Source organism: Haliotis asinina, chromosome 4 (genome assembly GCF_037392515.1).
Source record: "Haliotis asinina isolate JCU_RB_2024 chromosome 4, JCU_Hal_asi_v2, whole genome shotgun sequence".
NCBI classification, from domain to species: Eukaryota; Metazoa; Mollusca; class Gastropoda; order Lepetellida; family Haliotidae; genus Haliotis; species Haliotis asinina.
The window spans coordinates 10,028,701-10,040,987 of NC_090283.1; the positions used below are offsets into that span (position 1 = coordinate 10,028,701).

A 12,287-nucleotide genomic window follows, 5' to 3' on the forward strand; every position below is an offset into this window, starting at 1 on the left:
ATTCCTCAACGAGTTACCCCATACATTGCCGCTGCTGCTGATGTTTCAGGGAATGCCGGAGTCATGGGCTCGTCTGCTCCAGAACTCCAACATTTCCAAGATGGAGCAGAAGCGGAACCCGCAGGCTGTGCTGGATGTGCTCAACTACTATGAGACATCCAAAGATGTGAAGGAGTCGAAATACATGCTCAACCTAAAACCTGCAAGTGAGTCTGTCAGCACATTAAAAATAAATCTCATATTGAAAATGAAAAACTCCACCCAGTGTCTCCTATCCTGAGAACCATCTGCAGAAAGTCTGATTTTCATTCTCTGAACCTTGACTGATTTTGTTTGTTACTGCAGTAAATAACTGTAAAGCTCACCAGGTGTGGAAAATATTTGTTTCATTTCATCTTTTTGGAAAGAGTATATCTGATTTAGACTAACTCCGGTTTATATACTTTCATATGTTTTTTGTATTGCCTAAAGACAGACTTTTGAGCCTGAGACAACTGGAATTACTCTGTGTAGGGACCTTCACATATATATGATGTAGTGATTAGGTCAGGTACAAGCAGAGCATTTATCTGAGGCAACATCCCTATGGCAGTCGTACTCGTATGTTATGTCAGCTCAAATAATATTTCTCAGATTTCTCATTGTACTAGGATCTTGTTATGGTAGTTTATATTCAAAATTCATACTTTTTGTTCTGGTTAATGTGTCACCAAGTACAGATTACAGTTGTCTAAATTTTGTTTCAGGTAGTGCTTCCACAAAATCCAACCTGTCTGACAAACTCTCGTCTCCAGTAGTACTCACACAGGTATGTATTAATGTTTGTTTTTTTTAGGTATCATGAATCTTAATACAGGAACTGAAGTTGTTAATGATCACTGATTCTTTCCTATTGAAATAGTAAACTTGATCAGTCCTGGCATAGTCCACTCAGGAGATACCTGGGTGATTCCTACTTATAATTTTGAGTGTTCGTAATAGGTTGTCCAGTTAGACACATAGACTAAGCTCATATATCTCCAACAGTCTTGTACAAGTACAGGAATACAACCATTGTTTTTGTTTGGAAGATTTTATATAATGCTTTCAAAATTAATCATTTAAAAGTTGAAAGTGAAATTGTTTAGTTGACATAATATTTCATTTTAGACCAGTGGAAATGAATTTCCAGGACCTTTTTCATATATCTCCAGACATGTATTGTGTCTGTTTTATTTTGTAAAAGCGGCAGATTAGTGGCATCAATGTGTTTCTCTTGAGGACTGTTGACTGAGTTCTTGTAGGATACATTTCAGTCGAAGGAGCAGAATTCGGCAACCCCCACCCCTAGTGAAGAGGAAGAGGAAGAGCCCCCTCCGCCAATAGCTGCCCGACCTGACAAGACCAAGTCAATAGTGAGTCTTGCACTGATCCGTCACCCAGTGTGTTGTATCTATGCTCTGTTAATGTTATTACCTAGGTCCTTGACACAACCAGTTCGCTTGTGAGTCTCATACACTAAAACAAGGCATTCTTTGTAAGGAAAAAGTTGTCTATCCATAGAATTATCTCCCATGTTCATCATTCAAACATCTGAAGGGCATGCACAGAAGTTATACTTTTAATGTATTAGAAAAACTAGGTAGCCCTGAAAACAGTTCCATGATACTGACATAACATGACTACTAAGTGAGGGAATTCAGATATTTAAAAAAAAATTATTTATTATTATTTCAAGCTTTTGGCCTATTGATTTTCATTAGGTACGCTATAAAGCTTTACTTGAAATGTCTCACATTCATATTAGTCTTCATACATAAAAACATTTCCATGGAAACAAATTAATAAATAAGCATTTATGTTCACAAATTTGTGTGAATATGATATTGATAAAAATGTTTTAGTGCAGAACTGATATGTAAGCATCTGCACATCATTAAAGTATAAAATGACATCCCTATTTCATGCCTTCAACTTTTGGGAATGAGTAAGATAACTCAGAGAAGACATATTGAAAATCTACACAATGTGTGAATATGTTTGAATGTAACTATTATGACATGTCTGCATTTCAGTACACAAAACCAGTAGAAGATGAACATCCAAGTGAAAAGAACTCTGACAACAAAACTGAAAAACCAAAAAAGAAGAAGATGACAGATGAAGAAATCATGGAGAAACTACGTACAATTGTTTCACTAGGAGATCCCAATAGGAAGTACACCAAGATGGAGAAGATTGGCCAAGGGTAGGTGACAATATAGAACCAGATGTCTCCTTCACGCGTCTGCTCCACATGTGTCGTCAAAACATTTGTAGGCATCTCCTACCACGGTTGCAGCAATTCACCCAGACTTTGATTTGATATTGACTTTCGATATTGGACCCTCGATTCAGTCTTCTTCAGTTTGATCCTTCATTCAAGTTAACCCATCAGAGTAGGCTTTGTTCTTGTGAAATCCATCATTAACTTGGTGATGTTTACTAACAACAATTCTCACTGGATAATTACCCCAAATCAACCAGTCATGTTGGCCTTATTTCAGCACTCCAAACTGCTCGAGTTGGAGTCAAAATTATATTCTGGCTCGATAGGTATTGAAATATTGATTCGAAATAGTGACAGTGGTCATTGAAAATCAAATCTAAGGTGACAGATTGAACAGAGTCTTTGCGCCTCCTCTGTCTTGTTTATATCATTAAGTGAAGAGGGCATTTATGGCCTAGCTTTTAGGTGTGTAAAGAACCTAGAAATTTGAATCCTAAATTTGCCAAGCTTTTGTTTGTCATTACCACATGACCCATGCAGGTCCCGGGGTAGAATAGGCCTTTACCAATCCATGCTTGCCATAAAAGGCGACTATGCTTGTCGTAGGAGGCGACAAACGGGATCGGCTCGCTAACTTGGCTGACACATGTCAGCCAGATGCACAGATCGATGCTCATGTTGTTGGTCACTGGATTATCTGGTCCAGACTCAATTATTTACAGACCACCGCCATATGGCTGGAATATTGCTGAGTGCGGCATAAAACTTCACTCACTCACTCACTCATCTTATGTATATTGGAGATAAGCATCACTTTTTGCCACTTTTTTTTACCCATCCACCCACCCATTCACTCACCCACCCACTCACATACTCACTCACCATGTCAGCTTGCAATTAATTCTGTTGTGTTAATTCCAGAGCTTCAGGCACAGTATACATTGCCATTGAAGTGGCAACAGGGCGCGAGGTGGCCATTAAGACTATGAACCTGTCTCAGCAGCCCAAGAAGGAACTGATCATCAATGAGATCCTAGTGATGCGGGAGCACCAGAACCCCAACATCGTCAACTACCTCGACAGCTACCTCGTCGGGGAGGAGCTCTGGGTAAATACGTCTGTACTGCTACTCACAGAGTCAAGTCTTCTGCCCAAAGGAGCTGACCATTTCATGGAGTTTTGAAATACTTGTGGTATGCTCTAAACAAAAATCCTGTGTGCGTAAAAGAAACATAATGCTTGAAAGCACACATGAAATGTCCTAATTATCGAATGGACTGAAAAATGCAATATCCTTTGGTGTTACGGAAGAAAGTCTGTTAGCTGGACATTTTTGGTGGTCGGCCAAGTTCCTAGAATAATGTTGAGTGTGGCATGACCAACAAGCAAACACAGGGACATTCTGACATATTGTTAATGTTTGCTTCTCAGTTGTTGCCATTTTTATGTCTTTCTCCCTCACCACTCACTATAGGTAACACTTTTCAGGTTGTTATGGAGTTCTTAGCTGGAGGTTCACTGACAGACGTCGTGACGGAAACATGCATGGACGAGGGGCAGATTGCTGCTGTTTGCAGAGAGGTGAGTTGTCACAGTGATGGAGGTATATTGGCTGTCACTGGGATTACTGACTGCTTCCCTGATGTCCAACGGGAGTGATACACAAACCATGAAGTTACATATTCATGTCACACCATAGATCAGAAACATTATACTTCTTTTAGCACAGCATCTCTTAATGTCAACCAGAATTTTCACAGTAGTTCTGAATGATTGAGGATGTGCTGAAGGTCAGTTACCCATTACGCTTTTAACATGGCAATGTCTACTTGATGTTTTCCCTAGTGTCTACAAGCCCTGGAGTTCCTGCATGAGAATCAGGTGATCCACAGAGACATCAAATCTGACAACATCCTCCTCGGCATGGACGGCAGTGTCAAACTCAGTACGTACCTCTTCCCTAGTTTCCTAGTCACTTGAGTGTGTGGGTTGAACCTGCAGTGAATTTGCTCATGCCTAGTATTAACTGTTGTTACTTCTTTACACCAGAGAGGTCGTGTTCAGTTCCAGTCTCTTCTATGATAACATGACAAAGGCCACACTGAAGGACACAATGGTGGCTTTCGAATTTGGTCTCAAGTGTCCCCTGGTCACATCTTGTTGAGTATTTAGATGCATTGTAATGCTGCCTCAGAAACTGTATTGATCCCAGCGAGGATGTCTTCAAAATATCCTCACATCAGACATTAGACCCCAGCCTAAAATGGTGACGAGCATTATTCCCCATTTCTGTTGTCATTATATGAGGTGAATAGCTATGGATAGGAGTCGGTTTTTATAGTGATCCTGACTGTGTTCTATGTAAAATTTGAGCAGACAATTCCAGTCAAACTGTGAACTTTTGATGTTTCAGATGGATTACAGAGCTCTGTGGCTATATTTTCATGATTAATTGTGTGAAGTTTCTATAAAACCAAGGAACCTGGTGATATGTGAGATTGTTTGTATTTCAGCTGACTTTGGTTTTTGTGCTCAGCTGTCTCCAGAACAAAGCAAGCGGTCCACAATGGTGGGCACCCCGTACTGGATGGCCCCTGAGGTTGTCACCAGGTACTTAATTCATCATGGAAATATAACTAACCAATATGCCTTCTCAACATGCACTTCTTTCTTGTCCCCATCTCCCCCCATCCACATGTGGATCATGCACCCTCATGCAAGGGGAGACAACTGATCAGGTGCCCACGCACGTGGCTGTGATGCTGCTTATGATGTCTACCATTGGCTTGTATAGTCAGACTTGGATATGTGCAAACCACTTTGATGTGGCTAGACTATTTCTCTGTATTTTAAGCGGTATGGAATACAGTTAGCTCCATTAATCTGCTTAGCCATGAGTATATGGCATCAAGTAGGACTTCATTGCAGCATGGATAGACTGATGCTTGCCCTATCATTCCCCCTGACAGGATTCTATATTCATTGAAATTATTCCTGTGTCAGAATTTCAAAGATTGAGATCTGTACCTAAAATTAGTTGTCAAACTGCTTGTATATTTTCTTGTCAGAGTGCATGATGGTTTGGTGTCATTTTCACACATGAAGTGTACATTTATTTCAGGAAGCAGTACGGGCCTAAGGTTGACATCTGGAGTTTGGGCATCATGGCTATTGAGATGATTGAGGGAGAACCTCCCTACCTGAATGAAAACCCACTCAGGGTAGGTACACTACATAACCGGTACAAGATGTCAAACATACTGTTCTCTTGGGGCACTCAGTTGTATGATGGAATTTGCCTTGTAGGGATGTGGTGGACCATTGTACATTGTTACATATTCTTCATCCATTCATTCTGTTCCTTAGCTTCGCAATCATGTCACGCCAAAGACCCAAGTTTCATTCCCCTCATAGGTACAACGTGTGTGAAGTCCATTTCTGGTGTCGCTGTGATATAACTCACCCAAAATCACATGGTCTTCAGATGACAATCCATTTGTGGTTTGTTTGTTAAATATCCATGTCCATGAGACCCGTGAAGGTCTACCCGGGGTAGAACAGACCTTCAGCAACCCATGCTTTCCATAAAAGGCAACTATGCTGGTCGTAAGAGGCGACTAACGGGATCAAGTGGTCAGACTCGCTGACTAGGTAGGCACATGTTGTTGGTGCCCAATTGATGTCATCGATGCTCATGCTGTTTGTCACTCGATTGTCTGGTCCATACTTGATTATTTACAGCCATATAGCTGGAATATTATTGAGTGCAGCATTAAACTAAACTCACTCACACATACACTCACTCACTCACTCACTCAGCAACTGATGCTTAGTGTAAAAGATGACAGGAATCGCCTGCCAGGATTTTGCTAGAATATATCTGATAGCAGTGTAAAACCATTCACTAGTCTTGCTCATGATAAGCTTGTTTTTTCCCATCATTAGGCCCTGTACCTGATTGCAACAAACGGCAAGCCAGAGATCAAGGAGAAGCAGAAACTGTCTCCAGTCTTCCAGGACTTTCTGGACAAATGTCTTGAGGTGGATGTGGAGAAGAGAGCATCAGCTTCAGAACTACTGAAGGTACTGGGAATAATGGCATTGTTTAACAAAGCAAGCAGGGGTAGTGGGGTAGCCTGGTTTTCAAAATGTTCACTCATATTACCAAAGACCAAGGTTTGATTTCCCACATGAGTACAATATGTGGAGCATATCATCCACCATGATACTGCAGTAATATAGTAATGTAAAACTAAACTTCCACACTCAAATGTGGTTTAGACAAAAACACCATGTCTGGAATATGTGGTCCTTTGGTTAACAGGGTTACTGGTTAAATTGTTAGCTCATTAAGCCGAGGGCCTGGGTTTGATACCCCAGATCTGTATGCAAAGCGCATTTCTTGTGTCTTGTGTCTTGACACAGCTGGAATACTGCTGAAAGCAGTGTGCAACCATACTCACCTGCTCACTGCTGAAAAATGACAGTTTCCAGTCATTTGAACAGGCCCATGTTTGTCCTGTTGTGAACAGTGAACGTCAGGTATTGATTTGTGACACATTATTCAAGACATCTTCAGGACACATCAACGGCTAATTGCAAATTTGACTGCAACTAGTTAATCTCTGTCATGTCTCTTTCAGCATCCGTTCCTGCGACTAGCCAAGCCTTTAGCCAGTCTAGTCCCACTCATCCTTGCCGCTAAGGAGGCACAGAAGGGACACTGAGTTGTCTCCCTTGACCTCTCATCCGAAAGGGAAGCTGCTTTCGACGTCTTCTATAAACGATGACAAAACGAGTTTGAGGCTTCTGTTGTACACTGAACCGAAGCATTACACAGATGAATATTCGCATGGCTGTGTTTTAAGTGATGATCATGTGTAGATCATGTGAATGCTCAAAGGACTGGTTAGATCTGGGATGAAATCGGACAGTTATGACTGATGTAATGTGCTGTAAACAGGCTGTTATTCTGTGGCAGAATGAATGTGTGAATGGCTTGTGAGCAAGTGCTTCAGGAATGGAAATCCATTTTTTTTTTTTTTTTTTTTTTTTTTCTTCAGGTTTCATGTGTTTTGGGGTTTTTTTGTTTTTCGGAATAGATGAGACGAGCTTTTGAGCAATACTGATGCTTTTTCAGAAAGTGTTCAATTCTTAAAAAGAGTTGCACCCATATGTTTGTTTCTCAAGTTTACAAATCAATTTTTGCTTGATATTGTTCTGTTTTTATCTGCTTGATGCTCAAGAAATTCATTTGATTCTGCTGAGGAAACCATACCAAAGACATCAGCTTGCTGAGACACGGCTCATATCACATCAGTCTTTAGCAGATAGAAAGGGCCTTTCTGTTACCGGTTGCAACAAAGTATGATACTGTCTTGGGATCCGTTTCTATGGCAACCAACACACTTGACATCAGCATCCATAGCAACATGTATCAGTATCAATAACTACCCTCTGTCTTGAAATCAGTATCTATTGAAACCATCTGTGTTGATAATTAACCTCTGTCTTGAAAACTTTACTCATTGAAACCACAGTATCCATAGCAACCAGTACATGTGGTAGAATATTTTGAGATGACACAAGAAGTGTCATTGGAGTGTCGGTCATCTCTTGTTCAAAACATGATAGGGGTTTACAAGACAGCTTCTGAGTGAAACAGCTGAAATTGTTAATGAGAGATTTTATTCAGAAGCAATGTGTGAATGATTAATGTATGCTTGTCGGCCATTTTTTTTGGCAGTCCGTATGAATGTGTGAGCGCATCTTGTCTGGAGTCATTGTACAAATTTCCCAATGTTCAACTTATAGTGAAGAGTCAGTGAGCTCATTACAGACTTTGTCTATAGTAGCTTTACATGTTCAGCTTAACACAAGTATGTAGTGTCTGCCAGGTTAGACTGGTCAGACCTGTGTGGAAGCCATTTTGTCCTTTGGCAATAGAATGTGTATTGGATGGACAGTGCTAAGGATGGGTATGATTGAAGACATGATTCCGTAGCATGATCTGGCTCATTGTGGTAACTGATTTCTGGCAGTGTTGATCACTGCTCACGTTCATCACTGGATAGGTCATCATGACCTGGTCTCAATGGTCCATGCTCATTCTATCCACCACTGGTTTGTCTTTCCTGAATTTGGCTGGTTGTCATGACATAGCTGGAATATGCTGAATTTGGCAGCACATAGCCAGATCTACAACCCTTGACATTTGTGTGGTAGAGATCAACGGGCTATTTGTTCAAGAGTGTGATGTAATTTTTCCTCTCTATTAGTGATCACACCACATAATACACAAACTGTTTACTTAGCTCTCGGAAGATGTGTTTATCATACCTAAGTCCGTCAAGTCATTGGAATATTGTCTCACTACAGACTAGTATGATGAGCATGAAGCTTTGTCAGAATTCCCTGCAAGATTCGACAGAACAAGGTTTGTGAACAGAAGCTGTCTGGATAGTAGTATTTGTCTCAGTACTACTTCTGAGAAAACTGATTAGTTCAGATAAATATGCTGCTGAAAGAGCTAGGGTCCTTTATTTAAGGGAATGCTATGGCTTGTAATGCTACGTGAATGTATTCTATGCATTTAGTCAGTGTTGTGAAAGTTGATATTGTACTGTGTAATCCCATCTTTGCAGTAGATTCTTTCATCTAAAGCTAAATACATGTTTATGTAAACATCTAGGCTCTGTTTAGGTTGAGAGACATGTTGTTGACTTTCAAGCAGAATGAGGATCAGTTTAGAAAATGTCACACCAGGAAGATGCTATTGTCATAAAACTTGTTAACAGATGGAACAGGTTTATGTTTTTTTATGGGCAGACTAATTTACCTAAGTTTAATGTCAAATCTACACTAAAATTGGAAAAGTATTTTGGGGATTTGGGTTTGTTTTTTTTTTTCATTTTTTCTTTTGTCATAATATTATTGAAATAAGATGGAGCTTAACCTTATACATGTATTTTGATTATTTTGCCTGATCTTGGTGGGTTTATTAACAACAGATGCATTACCCTGTCTGCACTACCACTCAGTGAGGAAGGCTATGGTGCAATTTTGATTAATGAATCTCCTGCATGGCTGTTTTCATCGTGTTGACATATATTCTACTCAAAATATTTATGAAAATATTATCGTCTCATCCTTCCTATTCCCAGTCATTACAATGGAAAAAAATTCAGTCTGTGTGAAATGGTATTACTCACCCAATCAAAGTGAAAACTATGATTGTTTTCTAGACAACTGTCTACATGATTGTTTTGTTCTAAACTGCTTGTGCTACCACTAGCTTTGTGTGTTACAGTGTTGATGCCTATCACTAAATGTAATCAAATTGTTTCTTTTACACCATTATGTATAAATTGCCATCTTTCATTTTATGATCATAGCCAAATCATGACATCAGCCTTTGTTTATGGCGCCTGTGGCATCCTGTTTCACTGTCTTTATATCAAGGCAGGCCTTGGTAGCCCCACGTGCAGTGTTATTTGGTTGTCACTGAAATAAGTCTTTAGGGTAACAGCACTCCGACCATTGTAGCATGGTTTGTTCATATTCTTGCACACTGACAATTTTAAGACTACTGATCACTAACTAGGTAGGTGTGTATTCTCATCTTGCACCTGCTGGTAAACAAACTTCACAATAAAAAATGGAATGCATTCACAGAAATGAATTACACCTGGGGTAATAGGAATTACGGAGGAAAATTAAAAACAAACTGGGCTAAAGTTTTCCCCAAGTGCGCCTACTTCCCTGCAGAAGCATTAATTATGCCTAAAGAAGCAAGCTCTCATTTGTCTATGGAGTAAACTTAACAAACTTAAATGCTAAAATTCAGAGTTGTCAAATTTCCCATTTCTGTGGTTACAATAATGTGATTATATATGATATAATATATATAATATTACAAAAAAAACAACTGGTCCTTGTGGAGAGTTGAGAAAGAATGTCAGCCCAGAAACTTTCTTGGTATGACACTTTAAATGATCACCTGCATTTTACAGGTCTAACATATCGAGGTTTTGCATATAAAATCATTTTCCTTTTACAAAAAAATAAGAGAGAACAGAGTGGGAAATCATTAGCATGGTGTTAGAAATTACTAAAGTTAGGTCAGATATTTCTTACCATCTCAGATTAGTGTGGATATCTCATGTTATAGTGTCTGTCACGACTGCTAGTACTACCAAATCCATGTTAATTCTGAAGACTGTTTACCATTAGCGCTATAAATTGGCTTCATCCACTCGGCACTATGTTTTGTTTCAGTTCTGGCATCTTCAATGGACCAAGTTACATCGTCAGAGAACCAATGTAACATTTTGGAAATGTCATATGTAAATACAAGAAAAGGTTTGGGTTGTGATCAATGTTGTCAGAATTAATCTCGTGGAACTTGTAACTATGTATGTTTGTGATGTTACCACTATAAATCATTGCCGTACTATAGACATATTTCGGATGCATACAATTAAAAAAAGTAGGGGATATTCCAATTGTGAGCATACCACTAGCCAATGCCAATCCATATGGTAATATCCATACAGATGAAACTAAGGAACGGAATAATTTGTCAGTTTCCCTTAATATCTCTCCCATCATCTGTTTCCTCCTTGACTTCATATCATATGCATTTTATCAATCTTGTCAATCCAGTATCCCCTAGTATTTTTAATGGTATATATGAAAAGGGACTTTTTCAATAATTTTTTTTCTAAATGAATTGAGATTTTATTAAAGTTGAAGAAAAAGAAAATCACACATAAACAATTACCTTAAAATGCAAAGAGACAGACCTGGTTTGACCCTGAATTAAGATTGCCATGCCATTGAATGCTGTTTCCATTTTGCCTCCAATGTAGAAGCTTGCCTAATGTCTGTGGACAGGCCTCCCCTCTGTTTGCTTGCAGTCAGCCACTTATACATCACCGAGGCCTTTCATTTTATATGCTTTGTATGTTATTGGTGCTACAGGTTTATTTGAGAACATGTACAAGTATTTGCTAGCATCTAGATAGGTGTATACTCCAACATGAATGAGTTTTACATTGCACAAAGTGGTCATGGAGGCTACATTAACATTATGTACGGGCTGAACTGTACATTAAACTTTGTCATGTCAACATGTTTTGTTGTCACTTGTTGAATAGCCAGTGAAGAAGAACCAGTTACGTAGGATGGCAACAGGGAAATTTATTTTCAGCTAAAAAATGTTTCATTGATAAGGGGATTCATTCTAATAGAATTACAGCTGTTTGAAGACTATTCTGGAATTTCAGTTGTGAATGGTTTATTTAAGCAATGTCAAAGCAGGGAATCAAATCAAAAGCTATAGCATAGCAAAAGAGATTATTTGGTAAAAGTTTTAATTTACAGACACAATACACAAGGTTATGTCTAAATGTATTATTTGCATAAATGTCACCAGTGATGTTTGTTTGGGTTCATTTTTGCTCTTATTTGATTAATATTAAGGTATCAATAAGCAATCTGTTCTATATCAATAACTAAAATAGCAAGGCCACTGAGGCAGCATATCAGATCATCTTGGTGTGATTTGCAATGGCAGTATAAAGACACGTCTTTACAGCTTACATGTGAGACTCCATGTGATGAAAGGAGATAGTTAACCTCTTTGTTACACCAATGCTGCCAACATATACCATATGGGTGAATCTAGTTTTACAGCATTGATCGTTTTTCTGATATGAGGGACCACTCTAACGGAAACATATTGTGTGCTGTATGAGTGATCGAGGATATTTTAGCAATATTCCAGCAACACCTGAAATGGATTTTACACATTGTTACCGTGTGGGCGATCAAGCTCAATTCATCAACGCGACATGTGAACACTTTAACCACAAGCCCCTCTTCAACCAGCAGTGAACCACGGAGTTTAATTTTATGCCACACACATCAGTATTCAAGCTAATGAAGCAGTCTGTGATCAATCAACATTCCAGTGATCGATAGCATGACCATCAATATACACAATGGGATACAATGCTCAAAACAGACATAACACTGA

At 39.1% G+C, this 12,287-nt stretch overlaps 1 protein-coding gene across 2 annotated transcripts in view; it reads left to right on the forward strand.

Annotated features, from left to right (window-relative positions):
- Positions 1 to 11,379, forward strand: part of LOC137281255 (serine/threonine-protein kinase PAK 3-like) — a 34,369-nt gene extending 22,990 nt beyond the window's left edge. Inside the window, exons 5-15 of one of the 2 annotated variants that reach the window (XM_067812400.1) lie at positions 50 to 206; positions 747 to 808; positions 1,284 to 1,394; positions 2,055 to 2,227; positions 3,170 to 3,356; positions 3,737 to 3,829; positions 4,094 to 4,193; positions 4,762 to 4,858; positions 5,370 to 5,469; positions 6,194 to 6,331; positions 6,892 to 11,379. In XM_067812400.1, coding sequence (XP_067668501.1) covers positions 50 to 206; positions 747 to 808; positions 1,284 to 1,394; positions 2,055 to 2,227; positions 3,170 to 3,356; positions 3,737 to 3,829; positions 4,094 to 4,193; positions 4,762 to 4,858; positions 5,370 to 5,469; positions 6,194 to 6,331; positions 6,892 to 6,975 — 1,302 coding nt within the window. In that variant the 3' untranslated portion in view covers positions 6,976 to 11,379. The remainder of the gene's footprint in view (positions 1 to 49; positions 207 to 746; positions 809 to 1,283; positions 1,395 to 2,054; positions 2,228 to 3,169; positions 3,357 to 3,736; positions 3,830 to 4,093; positions 4,194 to 4,761; positions 4,859 to 5,369; positions 5,470 to 6,193; positions 6,332 to 6,891) is intronic. The other variant, XM_067812401.1, reaches the window with a different exon arrangement.
- The last annotated feature ends 908 nt before the right edge of the window (positions 11,380 to 12,287 follow it).